We start from the raw sequence: 14,864 nt of genomic DNA on the forward strand, positions 1-14,864 counted from the left end.
GCTCCTTCTTTTGTCTTCACTTCTGATCCTCTTTTTTTTTTTTTGGCTTCTTACTCAGCAAAAGGTCCAGAGCATTTCTTCTTGTTCAGCAGCTTTTCAAGTGACCTTTTGAAAGTCAGCTATCTGAATGACTCTGTTTAGCACAGAAATAATAAATTTTACTTGATAAAGTGTTCTGAGCTCTGTGGACCAGTAAGATATTTAGAAAGGTGCACTGAAGTCCATTTATGAAGTAGAAATATTTTATATTATCAATTGAGATGACAATTTGCAATGATGAACAGGTGTCCCAAGGCTCTTTTCTTTTGCATTTCCTTTAATAAATAATGTTTATCAGCACTTACTGAAATAAATAAGTGATCTGATTCCTGCAAATACATCCTTTTCATGGCTTGTGAATCCTGAATGGTGTCTGTGGGGTGGCCAAGAGATCAAGCCTTGTGTCTTTGGCATGATAAATGATGTAATTTAAATTCTCTATAAGGAATCCCAAGAAATTTGACCAAATTTAAACTAGTGAATAACTCTGCTTTTTTAATGGCACAGATTTAAATAAGTAAGACACTGAAACATTATTAACACTGATTTTAAAGACAAGCTATGTTGTTTTAGGCAAAACTCTCAGAAACATGAGAGCTTCTCCAGGTAAGAATATTCTGAAGAGGCACTATAATCCTTTCTCTGAGCAGAATTCCTCCCCCCACACCTGTAAGAATTGCCTATACTCTTTCTTAGACTGGAAGAATGAGAATGTTCTGCCTACACTTCCTGGAAACTGGGCCTAGGCCTGTGTGTCTGCTTTTATCAAAATATCCATCAAAGGTCAGGTAACTTTCCATGCTCATCTAGAGACAAGATGCTACCTATCCTGATGAATCAGTTCAAGAGTGTTAGTGCTTTTCCCTCAAAACAGATCAGATATAATCACTAAGAAAATGAAGTGCATTATTTCCATGACTGTTTCCCAGCATGCTCAGAATTACAATGGTAGCAGATTCCACAGCTTCTTCCACTGTGGCACTCCAATCAGCTCTTCCCTGGCTTTGGAGCTGGTGCCAGGGGACAAAGGGCTGAGCAGGAAATCAGTCAGGAAGGGCTAACTAGACTTCTGCACTAGTTCTGACAGCTATGAGAAAGTATGAGTATGGGACACTGAGCACTAGTTCTAAAAAAGAAAAGACAAAAAAGAGAAAAGGACGAAAAAAATGCTATCACTGAAGATATGCTGGAGATAAGGCAGTAGGTTTTCATCCTCTTTAGACTAATGCCAAAAGGTGATTGTGCCTGCAGTACTAATTTACTGCTTTCATGAGAAACTCCCTGACTTACAGGGAAAGAAAACAATGACTTTTTCTAAAGTACAAAGCTTTTACTTGCTAAAGTGTTCTGAGCTCTGTGGAAAAGTAAGACATTTAGAAAGGAGCAGTGAAGTCCATTTATGAAGTAGAAATATTTCATATCAGCTCTATGAGGTGACAATTTGCTATGATAAACAGGTGTCCCAAAGCTCTTTTCTTTTGCATTTCCTTTAATAAATAATGCTTACCAGCACCAAGACTGCTTTTTATAATAAAATCATACACACATAAGGTGTTCCAAAAGTCATTGTCTAGGGAGCAAAGGCAATTACTCAAGAGCTGGCAAATATCTATTTGTATTGCCAGTGCAAAGCACCAGTCCTTTTCCTTTCCTAACACTGCTGAACATCCACAGAGAGGTTTCTTCCATGATCACAGACTGCTCTTTTGGTCTGGCTTAGAACACGGCTCCAGAGCAGGTGGTGAAGATGCCTTTCACCTGCAGAGCTGATTCTGTGCTAGAGCCATGGAGTGAGGGAGGCAAAAAGCCCTGAGAACACAGAGATCTCACAGCTAAATAGGGAAATGGTGGCTTAGGTAACAGGATTAATATTCCAGCTCTCATCACGAATTCTTGTATGATGTTACAAAATATACTCACTCTAAATTTTACATGCAGCAGTCATTAATTGGTCTGCATTTAACAGGTTCTTAATTTTACCAGTCTGACTGACAAAAGTGGTGACCTTTCAAAACTGAAAATTAATCTGAGACAAGCACCCCTCTCCTTAAAGCACCCCTAAGTTCAGTTAATTTTTCTGATTATTAGACCGATCTTCTCTTTGGGCCATTTTATCATCACAGGTATGGAAATCTATACGTGCATTGCACTTAGCTAGAGAAGATGAGCAGCAGCAGCTTCAAAAAATAGAAAAAGAAACAAGTATTTCTAGTTGTAGAAAGTTTTCAGTAGCAATTCTGTAAATATGGCCTGAACTGCACAGCAACACAGCATTGAGCAACACAGATATAAAACACTGAACAGATTTTCATTCTCTTCACAGAAAAGAGAATCCAGTAAAGGAAAAACCCCTTTCTGAAGTTCTGAAAAACTTCTTTCAGTGAAGATACTGATTGCATCCACCACCACTGCAAAGATCTGGTATCAGCCATATGTCAGCTTTATCACTTTATCATTGCAGTGCTCTTCAGACACTACCTTAGAGATCTAAAGCAATTTTTAAAAGTGTGTAGGGTTACTGTACCTGCTTTCTTTCCTCTATGGTTACTCATTATCTCGAGTAAAGGCTGTCATAACAGACAGAGATCAGATTTTACAGAAAGATATTAGTAAACAGTTATTACACACATATTACACAATACATCTCCATTCAAGGCTCTGCTTACAGCTGTATCTTATGATCAACTACTGCATTTGCAAACAGAGCCATTCCAAATGCTTAACATTTCATAACAAAACCTTTTCACTAAAACTGGCAGCCATCTAGAACCCAAAAGTCCTTATGACCCTGAAATCACACACTGCAAATTAAAAATAATCAATTCCACAAAAACCAAACAATCAAAAAGCAAACCAAAACCGCCCAACCCTCAGCAGTGTTCAGTAGATATCTGTAGAAAGATATTCTGTACTGTATTACAGATCCAGGTCACACTTGAATTAATTGCAGAGCTTGTATCTCCAGATCTTGCATCTACAGAATTCATGCTCTGATAATCAGGAAACGTGATTTTTTTCTTTACAGTCTAAATAAATCAGCTAGGTCAATCACAAGTCAAAATAATTTATTATTGTTATTACTATTTATGAGCACTTAGATATGAAAGTGCTGAATGCAACCCGAAATTTTTTTGAACTGAACAGAACAGAATGTGGAACCCCTCTTCCACATCCAGATGCTGTTCAAGATAGCTCATCTCCTGCAGGTAGAGGAACAGCTACAAGAATTGAGAATCAGGAGGGTGGGATTACATGCTCTCCCATACCAGACATGTGTGTGTGTTTGAAACACATCATCCACACACTCTGTTGTTTGTTTACTGTATTTCACTCTCTGGTGGGAGAATGCAATATGTTAATGAAAGGATTAAACAGCTGGACCATTGCAAATAAATATAGTGCCTTTGCATGTGACCTGATTTTTGGTTTCCACACAGCAAGAGAAGAGCTTTTTACCCACAGTAGATTTACCATTAAGTGTTATCCCAGGAATACTTACACCAGTTGTTGTCATGTATAAAGGTTTTAAGAACACAGTGCGATGATATGTGCAATACATGGGCCTGTGTAGGACAGTTTATCTTGAATCCTGGGAATAATTTATTGCACGTTGCTTTGAATGTTTTGAGGTGTTGTATGTCCCTTTCTCAGAATAGAAAATAAATAGCACAGGGGATTATGCAAGTTTTCTGGCTGGCCACATATGCTGCTATCACTTTCTCCATTATCAGTCTTTCCTCTCACCTCTATAACATTCCCTTTAAAGAAATATCCATGCTGTCCAGAATCAGATCAGAAATCCTTTGAGGACAAGACCATACTTCATCCTACATTTGTGCAGCACCTGGTTCAGCAAGACCACAGCTATGGAAAATAGCCCTCCTATAAACACAGCAGTAAGACAGTCACAACCACACAGAGGAACGGCTCCTTCCTGACTTCCCAAGTAGCTCTTCCTTTCCTTTCCAAGTATCCAGAAAAACTTTCAGAAAATATTAACTTGCAGCTGAACACCACAATTTTTCACATTGTCTCAGCGACCAATACATGGAGGTTCTCTGAAAATCTGATCATTTTATTCTATGTAAAAACAGTTCCTGAGTGTTTTGGAGCTCACAAAGCCAGGGATATCTCTTCCAAACAGGTTTCTCAGGGACTTGGAGTTCAAGATCCCCAGGTAGGTTTAAAGGACGGAAAAAAGAGAAAAGAAAGAAGGGGGAAAAAAACCCCCAAAAAACCAAAACGCAAACTGGCAAAACCAGAAATATAAAATAAATTCTGTAAGACACTGAAAAGCCTTTTCAGACTTTCCACCGACATCACCACTGAGGTGAGATGCAGGTGAGCAGCAATTCTATTGTGAAGAGAAACAGAGAGCATCAGTTGCAGTGAGAGCAGCTGAAAATGGCATTTCTGACATGCATTTTGTTATGAAAATGTCTCCCTTGCTTGGTGAAAAGTGTGGTTTTTAGAAGCCATGGTTTGCAAGCAGTCCTTCCCTTGCCATTTAAGGCACTCTCCTGCAATGACAACACACTTGACGACATCCACATTGTAAATGGTTTTCTTTCCAATATTAACACAAAAACTTCCACCAGCTACTGCACCAAACATTTGTCTATTTATTCAGGGCAGTGAAAAACTGCATCTTAGCAGGCCATTGAACCCAGCATTAATTACAGGAGGAAGACAAATGCAGCTGTTGTTTTTTGATTAACTTTTGGAACAATTGATCCAGATATCTTGGCATTTTTCTCCTGAACTGTTCTCTGATCTATAATTAATTTAATGCATCATGTGTTGATTCAAAAGGTATCTGTAGGTGAGTTCCAAAACTGAATGCTTCTATAAATAATATCTTACTATATATTAAAACTATTTTATCACTTCAAAATGCTCATGGCCAAACCGACCAGTCTGCAGAAAAGTAAAAAATGCTAAATTTGGCAAGCCAAACAACACAGGATTTTATGAAAGTTTCATGTCTGAATATTACAAAGCCTTGATCCATTACTGTCAAGGTTATATAACTCTTTACAGAATTCACATTCATTTCCTTGAGCTTCCTCCCTTGTATTCAGCACCATTCCACTGTAAACCTTCTGAACTGTAGAGAGGAAGCTGACACTGGGTTAAACTGTTATTATTCATACATTTTTTTCTAAGAGCAGGAATACTGGATGTCTCTCAGAAACATTTATTTCTGTCATTTCATTAGCAGACAGACAGCAAAATCAGAAATGCTACTTATGTCTACTAACGCATATTTCTTTCTGCTCTTTCACATCTTTCCCTCAAACTTTAACCACATTTCTTACCTCAGACTAAGACACCAGACTGCAGGTGTGTGCAGGATGTAGAAAGATCTTTCACTTCTCTTGAGGCAGCACAGTTGAGCACAGCAGCATTAATGAAGCTGCAAACCAAGTCAAGCTTTTTTCTGTACTTGTTTGACAGTCTGAGGTATTACCTTCCCAAATATAACCCTTCCACTCACACCACTCATTACACAGGCATGCATATTCACAGACTGTTTTTTGGGAGGAGGGACCTTGTGTACTGCATACAAGAGATCTAGGGCAATAATCTCTTACTGCCATCAGGGACCAAGTGAAAAAAAATTCCACATAATTAAAAAAATATATGTTTCATCATTTAAAGTCTTCCAAAAAAGTATGATATGAATAAAGAAATCCTCCAGATAGTCTATCCAAAACTCATTAAAACTGGGAGGTTTCTCTAAGATGTGTACACATGTGATTTTGCATTCATTTTAGACATCAAAGATCTGTCTCAAGAGGTTAATCAAACTGCTGCAGTAGCAGCACTGGTCATCTTTCCTTTGGTTATGTGAGTGTACGATTTTACATTATATGCTGACAAAGTCAACTTGGCCTGCACTTCTCTAGAACAGTTGTTCAGGTTTATAACTGCTACCACTGAGACTCCTAAAACACCTAATTTACTAGACAGGCTTCCTATTGTATTTACCCTTAGGTGTGGAGGATTCTTTATAACATGAATCCTTTTGCAGCTGTGGTCTGTTTAGCACACCTCAGCTCATCCACTGACACTAAAAGGCTGGTGGTCCTGTTCTGGTGTCTCAAGAACTCATTGACCAGCTTCAGATATTTCACCCAATAATGGGTAAAACAGAAACTACAGTTGATGTGATCATGTTTTACAGAATTTCAGATTTGCTAGGGTTAAGCACAGTAGGGGTTGTTACTCAGAACAAAACTATCAGCTCCCCATTGACAATACCTGTGCCTTAGGACTGAGAAAAAGGTATAAATTTATGTACAAGTAATTTGCCCCATACTTTTGCTTTCTTTGCTCAGATACTCTACCCAAAATACTCTAATGCACAGCCAGTTTCATCACATTAATTGGTGGTAGTTTACATGTTGCAAGACACAGGCATACCTGTAAATATTTAAGGAATTAGGACTCTACATTTTCGGCAAGGTAAGTGTTACTGTCTTCAATTTGACAGATGATGAAACTGAAGTCTGGAGAAATGAAAGCAACACTTCACACCAGGAGTTTCTGAGACAGCCTAGACTGCAGCTGACTTCTGTCTCTTAGATCTTATTCTAGAAGCCTGACTCTACTTTGTTGTTTATCTTACCCTATTTTTCCCCTACATAAATCTTAACTTACAAGCCTCCAGAAACAATTCAAGGCTTAATACTATCTTAAATATTCAATTCAGTTTTGCAGTGTATGTGATTACCCGGAAAGGCAATGCTAGCCCTGTACTTTTGTAACATCTCAGCTGAGGTTCTGTATTATATACTTCTCTGAGTGTAAAAATCTTTCAACTCATACAGGACATATGCTCCAGTTAACGAACTACTATTTCCTTATATATTTTACAAAGAGCTTCATTGTATGGCTTCATTTTTCTATTAGACAGCTATTTTGATTATTTCTCTTACTGTCAGGAAAAGAATCTATTTCAAAAGGCAATTAAAAATATTCCTCCGTGGTGTCCACATTTTTGAAACAACAAAAAAGTCATTCATGCCCTAAAAAAAGGTACCTCTAGAGCTCTTTGCAAGGCAGTGGGATTATGAATGAAGAACAGACAGATTGTGAGAGAAGTCTTTGAAACTAAAGAATAGAAACCTAAGCAAGCAGGCCAGCCGAGAAGGCACTGACACAGAGGGAATAACTGCAAGAACAGTACTGCAAAGTAGTGGTATAAAAGAAAAGAAGTGGATCCTGTTAGCTATACAACACTATGGATAATATAAGCTAGCACTGAAGTGCTCACAGCTAGTTTCTAAAATCCTGGCATTGAAGGCCCCAAACTGCTTTACTTGAAAGGGAAAAAAGCCTAGAAATAGATAAAATGCTGTAACAGTTACTGAAACACCAGTGAAAAAGACCTGTTTGCAAGTGCATGGATAGCCTGGAAATACATCAGGACATGCAGGCTAAAAGAACAGTCAAGCTGCAGGAAAACAAACAACTTTCATAGCTCTGTTATTTTAATCTTGATATTTACAGGAGGAAGTCAGGGTTTTGCCACTCTTTAAAACTTCTCACCATTTTTTTTTTTTTTTTCACAGAAGTGCTTCAGGACCTAAACTGAGCTTTGAAGAGAGTCAACTACTTCCTCCAAAATATACTGGATGCACTTCATAAGTTTGTCTGAAAGAAAAAACCTGCTTGATTTCTGTTATATAGGATTTAAGATAAATCAGTGTGAGCGATGGGTATCTCAGGAGGATGCAGAAAGCAGCAGAGCTTGGGGACAATTGCTGTCTCACAGGCAGAGCTGGCAGTCACAGTGCCAGCAGCCAGCTCAGTGAGCCCATCTGCTCTGAGCAGGCACAAACACCCGGGCAAGCCCTGCCTAAGCCATGCACTCCTGTGACACACAGCCTCTGCTGGGGCTCAGAGGAACTCACAGCCACAGAGCTGAACTCTTGCTAGCAAGCCTTGTCCAGCACTTCACACCTTCCTGCAGCACTTCTCACTCCTCTGCTGATTTGGATTCCATCTCTGCAGCCACCCCCGTGCTGTGCTCTCCCCACTTTGGTTCTCACCCTGGGACTGGCAGCAGAGGAGGAACAGCCTCCCAAAGGCAGAATGACTAAGTCTGCCCTTCTCTGACGCGCAGACACTTCAGAGATACTTGAGCTAACTACACCAGGTAGTTGACTGAGTAAAGTCAAGCCATGTCAGCAGAGTTCAACGTGGGTGAATTTCTTCTGCCTTCCTGGGGGACCAAGTTTATGCTTATGAATATTAACTCTGAAAGTAGATAAAGAAAGTAAACAGAGAAGGAACATTTCCATGGCCTGCTGTTCTCTCCTAGCTCCCAGCAGGATACAGTAAATACCACAATGCAGCTGCACAGCAGAGGAAAACAGAATATATACAATGTATTCCCATCTTCAGTGGAGACTGCTGCTGGATTAACGCATACAAATGCTACTGGACTAGCAGGCAGTTCTGAAGAGAGGTCATGGGAGTCAGAAAAACAGAGCTTGATTCCTGAAACCCAGCACATTTGGAAAGTCACTTCATCCTGTTTCCTCCCCCCATTTCTTCTGCCTTATTTCATTATATACGCAGTGTTTATAACACATTTGCTGTTGATTTGTTCTTCAGAACCTTAATATATAAGTTCACCAAATTGAAACTAAAGTTTCAAGGTTCCACTAAACTAAATAAGTGGTTCCAAATACCAAGCCACCAAGAGCTGGACCCTCTTTAGAACTGGTCTCTGCATGACAGTTTTTTTGGCTTTACGTCTACACTGGGAAAATATTCTTAGTATATCAATATACTGATGTGAGTGAATAAAAATGACTAGAACTTGTCTTTTCCCTACAATGTAAGACTCACTAGTCCAGAACCAATGTCTCTTGTGCTGTCTGCATCAACAGATATACCTACAGCACATCCACAAGCCAGCCATCTGCTTGTTATGTTTGAACAGGTCCAGGTTAATGAGTTAAAAAAAAAAAAAAAAAAAATCACATATTTAGTCCAAATCTGTATCTAATTTCAGTCCAGAAACAAAGTTGTTCAGCCAGTTGTTCTGCTGAGCTCCAACCAATTTATGTCCTGCCTGTAGCTTAGGTATGACACCATAATGAAACTGAACTGCTTCCAGTTCAGCAGTTGTGTCTGGCCAGCCCAGGGAGTGAGCAGAGCTGCCAGCCACCTGCATGCACACCTCTCCCTGCCTCCATTCACTGGGAATAAAGCACTGGGGTGGTGCACAGCATGTAAAGCAGGCAATTTGTTGTAAATTTGAGTGCAGGACTCTATCCCTGAGTGCAGGACTCTGAGGTATGTATTTCTGAAACCCTCAAGTGCACCAGTACAACAAAAAAGAACTGTCTCAAACAGAACCTGCAGTGGGGCATCTGTAAGAGGACAGCATCAGTGGTGATAGTCTTCACTTTCTTCTACCTTAATATACAAGTCTTCACTTTCTTCTACCTTAATATACATTCTCCTGCCAGAGTAATTTCCCTTATACTTTATCCTACACATAAAATGAACCAATATTACTAAGTCCCACTGCTTAGAAAATTCATTGGCCGGACAATTTCCTAGGATATAGACTGACCTGTGAAAAAGATTTTCATGGAAAATCAGAGCCATAGGATAAGCTATCTGAAAAGAAAATGCAACACTTCCAGCTGGAAACTTGCACTGCTCTTGAGCATGGGGACTACATGACCAGAATTTCAGGTGTGTGCTGGTTTTGACTGGGGTAGAGTTCATTTTCTTCACATCTCCTATCTTGGGGCAATGTTTGGATTTGTGGTGAAAAACGGGGTTAATAATCCAGAGATGTTTTCATTACTGCTGAGCAGTGCTTACACAGTCAATGCTTTTCCTGCTTCTCATATCACTTCACTGAGGGAGGAGATTGTGGGTGCACAACAAGATGAGAGAGGACACAGCTGGGACAAGTAACCCCACTGCCCAAAGAGACATTACATATGGCATCATGCTCAGTATTGGGAGCTGAAGGAAGGAGGAAGAGGGGACATTCAGAGTGATGGCATTTTTGTTCCCGAGTAACCATTACAAGGGATGGCGCCCTGCTTTCCTGCGGATGGCTGAACACCTGCCTGCCCAGAAGAAGCAGTGAATAAATTCCTTACCTTTGGTTCTTCTTTACCTATTAAACTGTCTTTATCTCAACCCATGATTTTTCTCACTTTTATTCTTCTACTCAATCCCACTGGGAGGCAGTGGGCATGCAGCTGTGTAGGGCTGAGTTACCAGCTCAGGTTAAACCACAACAGTTCATTCTGATGCCCAACATGGGGCTACCAAGGTTCAAGATAACAGCTTTGACTGGAAAGTGTTAGATGGAATTTATAGTTGTTATTGCTCTTTGGCTGCTCCTGTGCTTGCCCTGGGCTTGATGCCTTACAGTACATCAGTGCAGTGCTCATCTGTGGCTGCTTTTTGCTTTCCCTCTGTTGTGCTGCTGATCCCCTCACTCTGCTGTGCTTGGGGACATTTTGAGGACAGCCATGGTGATGCACAGGGACTGGCACATGGTCGGGGCATCACTGCTGTTTCTGTGCTGCTGTACTGCACATGCTGGAACCCCAGTGTGAACACAAGTCAAAGGGACTGTGACCTATGGGTGAGCCCAGGTGGGAGGAGGATACCCTGAAGCTTCTCTGGCCATGAATAATTCCCTGCCAAAGCAGGTACATCTGGAAGTGCCTGTGGCCATGGCTCTGTCAGTGCCACAACAGGGGCACCCCTGAAGGTGTCAGGGCCCAAGGCCAGCTCCATGCTGCAGCAGGTACACCTTGAAGGATTAGCAGCTGTTCATGAGGCTGTGCTGGAGCAACTGAAATCATGAAGCCATGAACAAACCCACAGCAGAGCAGGAACAGCCTGCAGGGACTGCAGCCAGGAGCAAGGCCAGCCTGGGCAGGTTTGCTTTCTGAGGGGACAGTGGGTGAGGCCGTGCTGGGGCAGGTCTATCTCCAAAGGCACTGAGGCCCATGGACAGGGCTGTGCTGGAACAGCTGTCCCTCAGAGCCCCTGTGGCTGTGGATAAACCCATACACCAGCAGGTGTGTCCTTGAAGAGACTGCCTCATAGACAAGGCTCCACTTGGAGTACGTCCAACCCTAAGAGACTGCAGTCTATGGGTAAATCCAAGCTGGAATAATGGCAGGGGAAGAGTTCATTGCAATGTAAACCCAATAGGGAGGGTAAGATATTGTAGTAGAAATACCTTCAAATTGTTGTAACCCATGATTTGAATTGCATATTATAGGAATTACTATAACAAGAACCACCCAAACCTATGGAGGAAAAGCCTCACAAGAAACAGAACAAGTGCAAGGAACCCAAACTGAGCTGGCTTTGTTGCCCAATAACCACAAAACAAACCACCTCTCCTGTCCTGAGTATCACAACAACACAGAGCCCAAATTCATGGACTCAATGGACTCAGTGGACATGTGGTGGACATCTTATGAACACTTTGCAGTAGTACCTGTGTACTACACCAAAGGATGGGAAGTCAGGTGGTGGTTATCTATCTCTATTATCAACACAGTTTTCAGCACAAACCCATACTAGCTGCTGTGTCCAAAATTAGCACTATCCCAGACAAAACCAGCACAGAGTGCCTGCTGAAGCTTGATACTTTTAACTTGAGAAAAAAAAAAATAAGTCACACCCAAAGCTATCAAGCAATTATTTAGTTTCCTGAAATCAAGGAAGTGGCTCAGAAGTGGGTGAAAGCTTTTGAAAGCTGTCAAATTGCTAAAACTTTTGTGGAGGAGGGGGGAACTTGAAATAATGATCTAATGGAAACAGTGCTTGTTCTGCAAGCATTTCTTTTTTCTAAAGGGAAGCAAAGATGTTTTTCTGACTTTTTTGGCTCGAGTTAGGGGTTTTTGGGAGGGGGCTTTGGCGTACTAGTTGGCTTTTTTGGGGTGTTTGATTACCACCACATATCTCTTTCATACCAGAAAAATTAGTTGGACAATACATGCTTTTTATTTGAGGGACTTAGACAGTGAAAAGGCCTTTGTGCAGACTCTATCTTCTTCTATTTTCTTTGGTTTAATGTAGTTTGATGCTCTTAAATGTGGCTTGGTGATTACAGGAAATAAGTGATGTTCTATAGGATGTCTGAGCTTGTGGAGGAAGTAAGACAACCTTAAAATTTCTCCTGCTAAGTTTTAAAAATCACTAGGTACAATAGGCTGCTGGAAAATAATTTCAGTAATAACAAAAGAAGTCCCAATGCCCACCAAACTCTTACAATCAAGTGCCTGAAAAGTGACTGCCACGAAGCCAAAGCCTACACCGCTCTTTCAAAATGCTGCTCCTCCATTAACAAACCCCTCCCTAGGAGACTGCCCAGTGTCCCTTGGCCACAAGGCAGAGCAATCTGCACAGCAAATATGAAGTATAATGGCACTGTCACCCTGAGAGGAGATGCAATCTCTGCCAAACTACATCATAAAAACAAGGCCTATGATGTCGTGTACTTGATACTACAGCATGAGATTTAATTAAGTGTAGTAGAGAGCAGTTAAAATATTTCCTTGAGGCTCTTCAGTTCAGAAAATGTAGAGATGAACTGGGCTCAAGTCAGACTACTGTGTGTGAACAGAGAAAAATAACTATTACTTGAAATAAAATGCTACTACCCATTTATCTGTCTTCCAGCCCTCTCTGTCAGCTAACATGTTGACTGACTGTGGAGGTGGCTGAGAGAGCATACAGTAACCTGCCTTTTCTGGAGAAAAGGTAGCAGTGGGAAGTCTCAGAAGGACTTATAAAATGGAAAGTAGGACAGCAGATAAGAAAAAAAACTACAGGAAAAGCAAGAGATTTTGTTCTTTTCCTCTACAGTACAGCATTCACTTGTTTTCTTATAGTCTCCAGCAGCTATCAACCAGATTTATGCAGTGCTGTCTCTGTTCAGAGACTTTGAGGGACAAGAGAACTAATGCTTAGGCTTCAAATGCTCTTCTAAGCTGGTTATCTGCTAAAGGCAGATCATTTTGTTGCTTACATTAGTATAAACCTGGAGTTACTATAGTGACATGAGGGTAGAAGCATGAATAAATTCAATGTAAATGAAAAGATATTTCAGCCCTGCATATAACGGGCTGCCATTTCAGAAAAAATATTTCAAACCACTTTGTGTCAGCCATCAACTATCCCAAATTACATTACTAGCTAAACTGATGGTAGATACATATACATAAAATGTTGCATTTTCTTCTGAAGAAAATATTTTCTTGAACAGAAAGAAATATTTTATTTACATTAAGTATTACCTCAAGACTAATTGCTTTTCTTGCTACTCTTTTTATCTGTAACATCTAACATGTTTTGCAAGATCATCCTCTTGAGCTTGATCTTTCTCTTAAAAAGTCAAGCAACAAATTCACCAGCAGTGGGGTAATTAAATATTCCAAAGACTATTTAAGGAGCAGCTTTTACAAAGTAAATAAATAAGGTTTTACAAAATAAGTAATTTACCAATAGTAGAGATTAATTTACAACTTTTAGAATTTGTTACTAAACCCCTTGCAGTAAAAAAACCAAAGCTTGAGGAACTGCAAGCAGATTCTGTGATCAGGGAGTGGCTAACATTGATGGGAAGACTTTTTTCTTTAAGGATTTAAACACAAAAAACCAGTAGTACATCATGAGATGAAGCTGAAGATGAAAACTACATGGAACAGGTTTATAAAAGAGACCTAAATGTATCCTTTTTGAAATTCAGCTACAAATGTGGTTGTTGTTTTTTTTAAATGGTCCATCTAACTCTCACATGGAACCACGCGGGAGACATTTTAGCCTAGTACATGATGCACCAGTCTTCCTGACCACCAAACACAATTGTATTCTAATTTCTGAACCAGGATGATATTTTTGCACTTTGCAAAGCTTTCCACTGGTTTTACATCTACAGAGGACACCAAAATTGAGGGACCAAAATGAGAGAAAGAAAGATCAGTTGCGACCTACCTTTGAGAAAAGCATCCTGTCCCAGAAATGCAACACCAAATACTAAGAGTTTAAGCCACAAAAACATGGTTATTTCTGGAAATCAGGCGTATCCTTATGAAACAGCATGTGTCTCTCTCTGGAAAGTAAAATAAATGTTATCTGTCTGCAAAAGAATTTCTTCACAAAACTTGAACCCAGAAGGAGACTAACTAGGCACATACATTGCACTGCCTGCTTATCTGTGAAGGAGCTGCTTCCTCTGTTACCCTAACTAACCACTCGCAAACTCGCAATGCACTGTAGTGATGTCAGAGACAATTACTTCTTCAAAAAAACTTCTTTCAGTTTCCAGGAAGTCAAAGGGGTTTTTCTTAGGTTCCTGCAGTAATACTTAGCTTCCTTAATTCAGCTAAAGTAGATTATTTTCAGCTATTTCTCCCTCTGTACTTAGGAGCTACACAAGACTTCACTTTTCTTAGGACTGGATTTAGCAAAGTCGTTTTTTTCCCTTCATGTGCACTTTTCTGCACACATTCACAGATTCTAATATATGTTTCTTGAGATTTCTGTTGAAAGAAAGAGAAACCCTAACCACGAGTCACCAAAACCCTTGTTCTGACAAGGCCTTCATAAAATGCATCCTCAGGTGAAGTAACTGATGATTAAATGAAAACCATTTAAACATGGGGTTGAACTAGATGATCTCTAGAGGCCCATTCCAACCCTAACTATTTTGGGATTTGGTGGGATATATTTCTGAATATTTCTACAAGGATGTTCTCCTGGCAGTCATAGACAACAAATGAATAGAGGCAGTCCAATTCTGTTTTTTGTAATGT

General features: G+C 40.2%; 1 protein-coding gene across 3 annotated transcripts in view; it reads right to left on the reverse strand.

Annotated features, from left to right (window-relative positions):
• Positions 1–14,337, reverse strand: part of PTPRC (protein tyrosine phosphatase receptor type C) — a 56,797-nt gene extending 42,460 nt beyond the window's left edge. For all 3 annotated transcript variants that reach the window (XM_059854457.1, XM_059854456.1, XM_059854454.1), the window contains exons 1-2: positions 14,247–14,337; positions 14,044–14,161 (exon numbers count right to left, since the gene is read on the reverse strand). In XM_059854457.1, coding sequence (XP_059710440.1) covers positions 14,044–14,110 — 67 coding nt within the window. In that variant the 5' untranslated portion in view covers positions 14,111–14,161; positions 14,247–14,337. The remainder of the gene's footprint in view (positions 1–14,043; positions 14,162–14,246) is intronic.
• Between the last annotated feature and the right edge of the window lie 527 nt (positions 14,338–14,864).

The sequence above is a fragment of the Haemorhous mexicanus genome, chromosome 9 (assembly GCF_027477595.1).
Source record: "Haemorhous mexicanus isolate bHaeMex1 chromosome 9, bHaeMex1.pri, whole genome shotgun sequence".
In the NCBI taxonomy this organism is placed as follows: Eukaryota; Metazoa; Chordata; class Aves; order Passeriformes; family Fringillidae; genus Haemorhous; species Haemorhous mexicanus.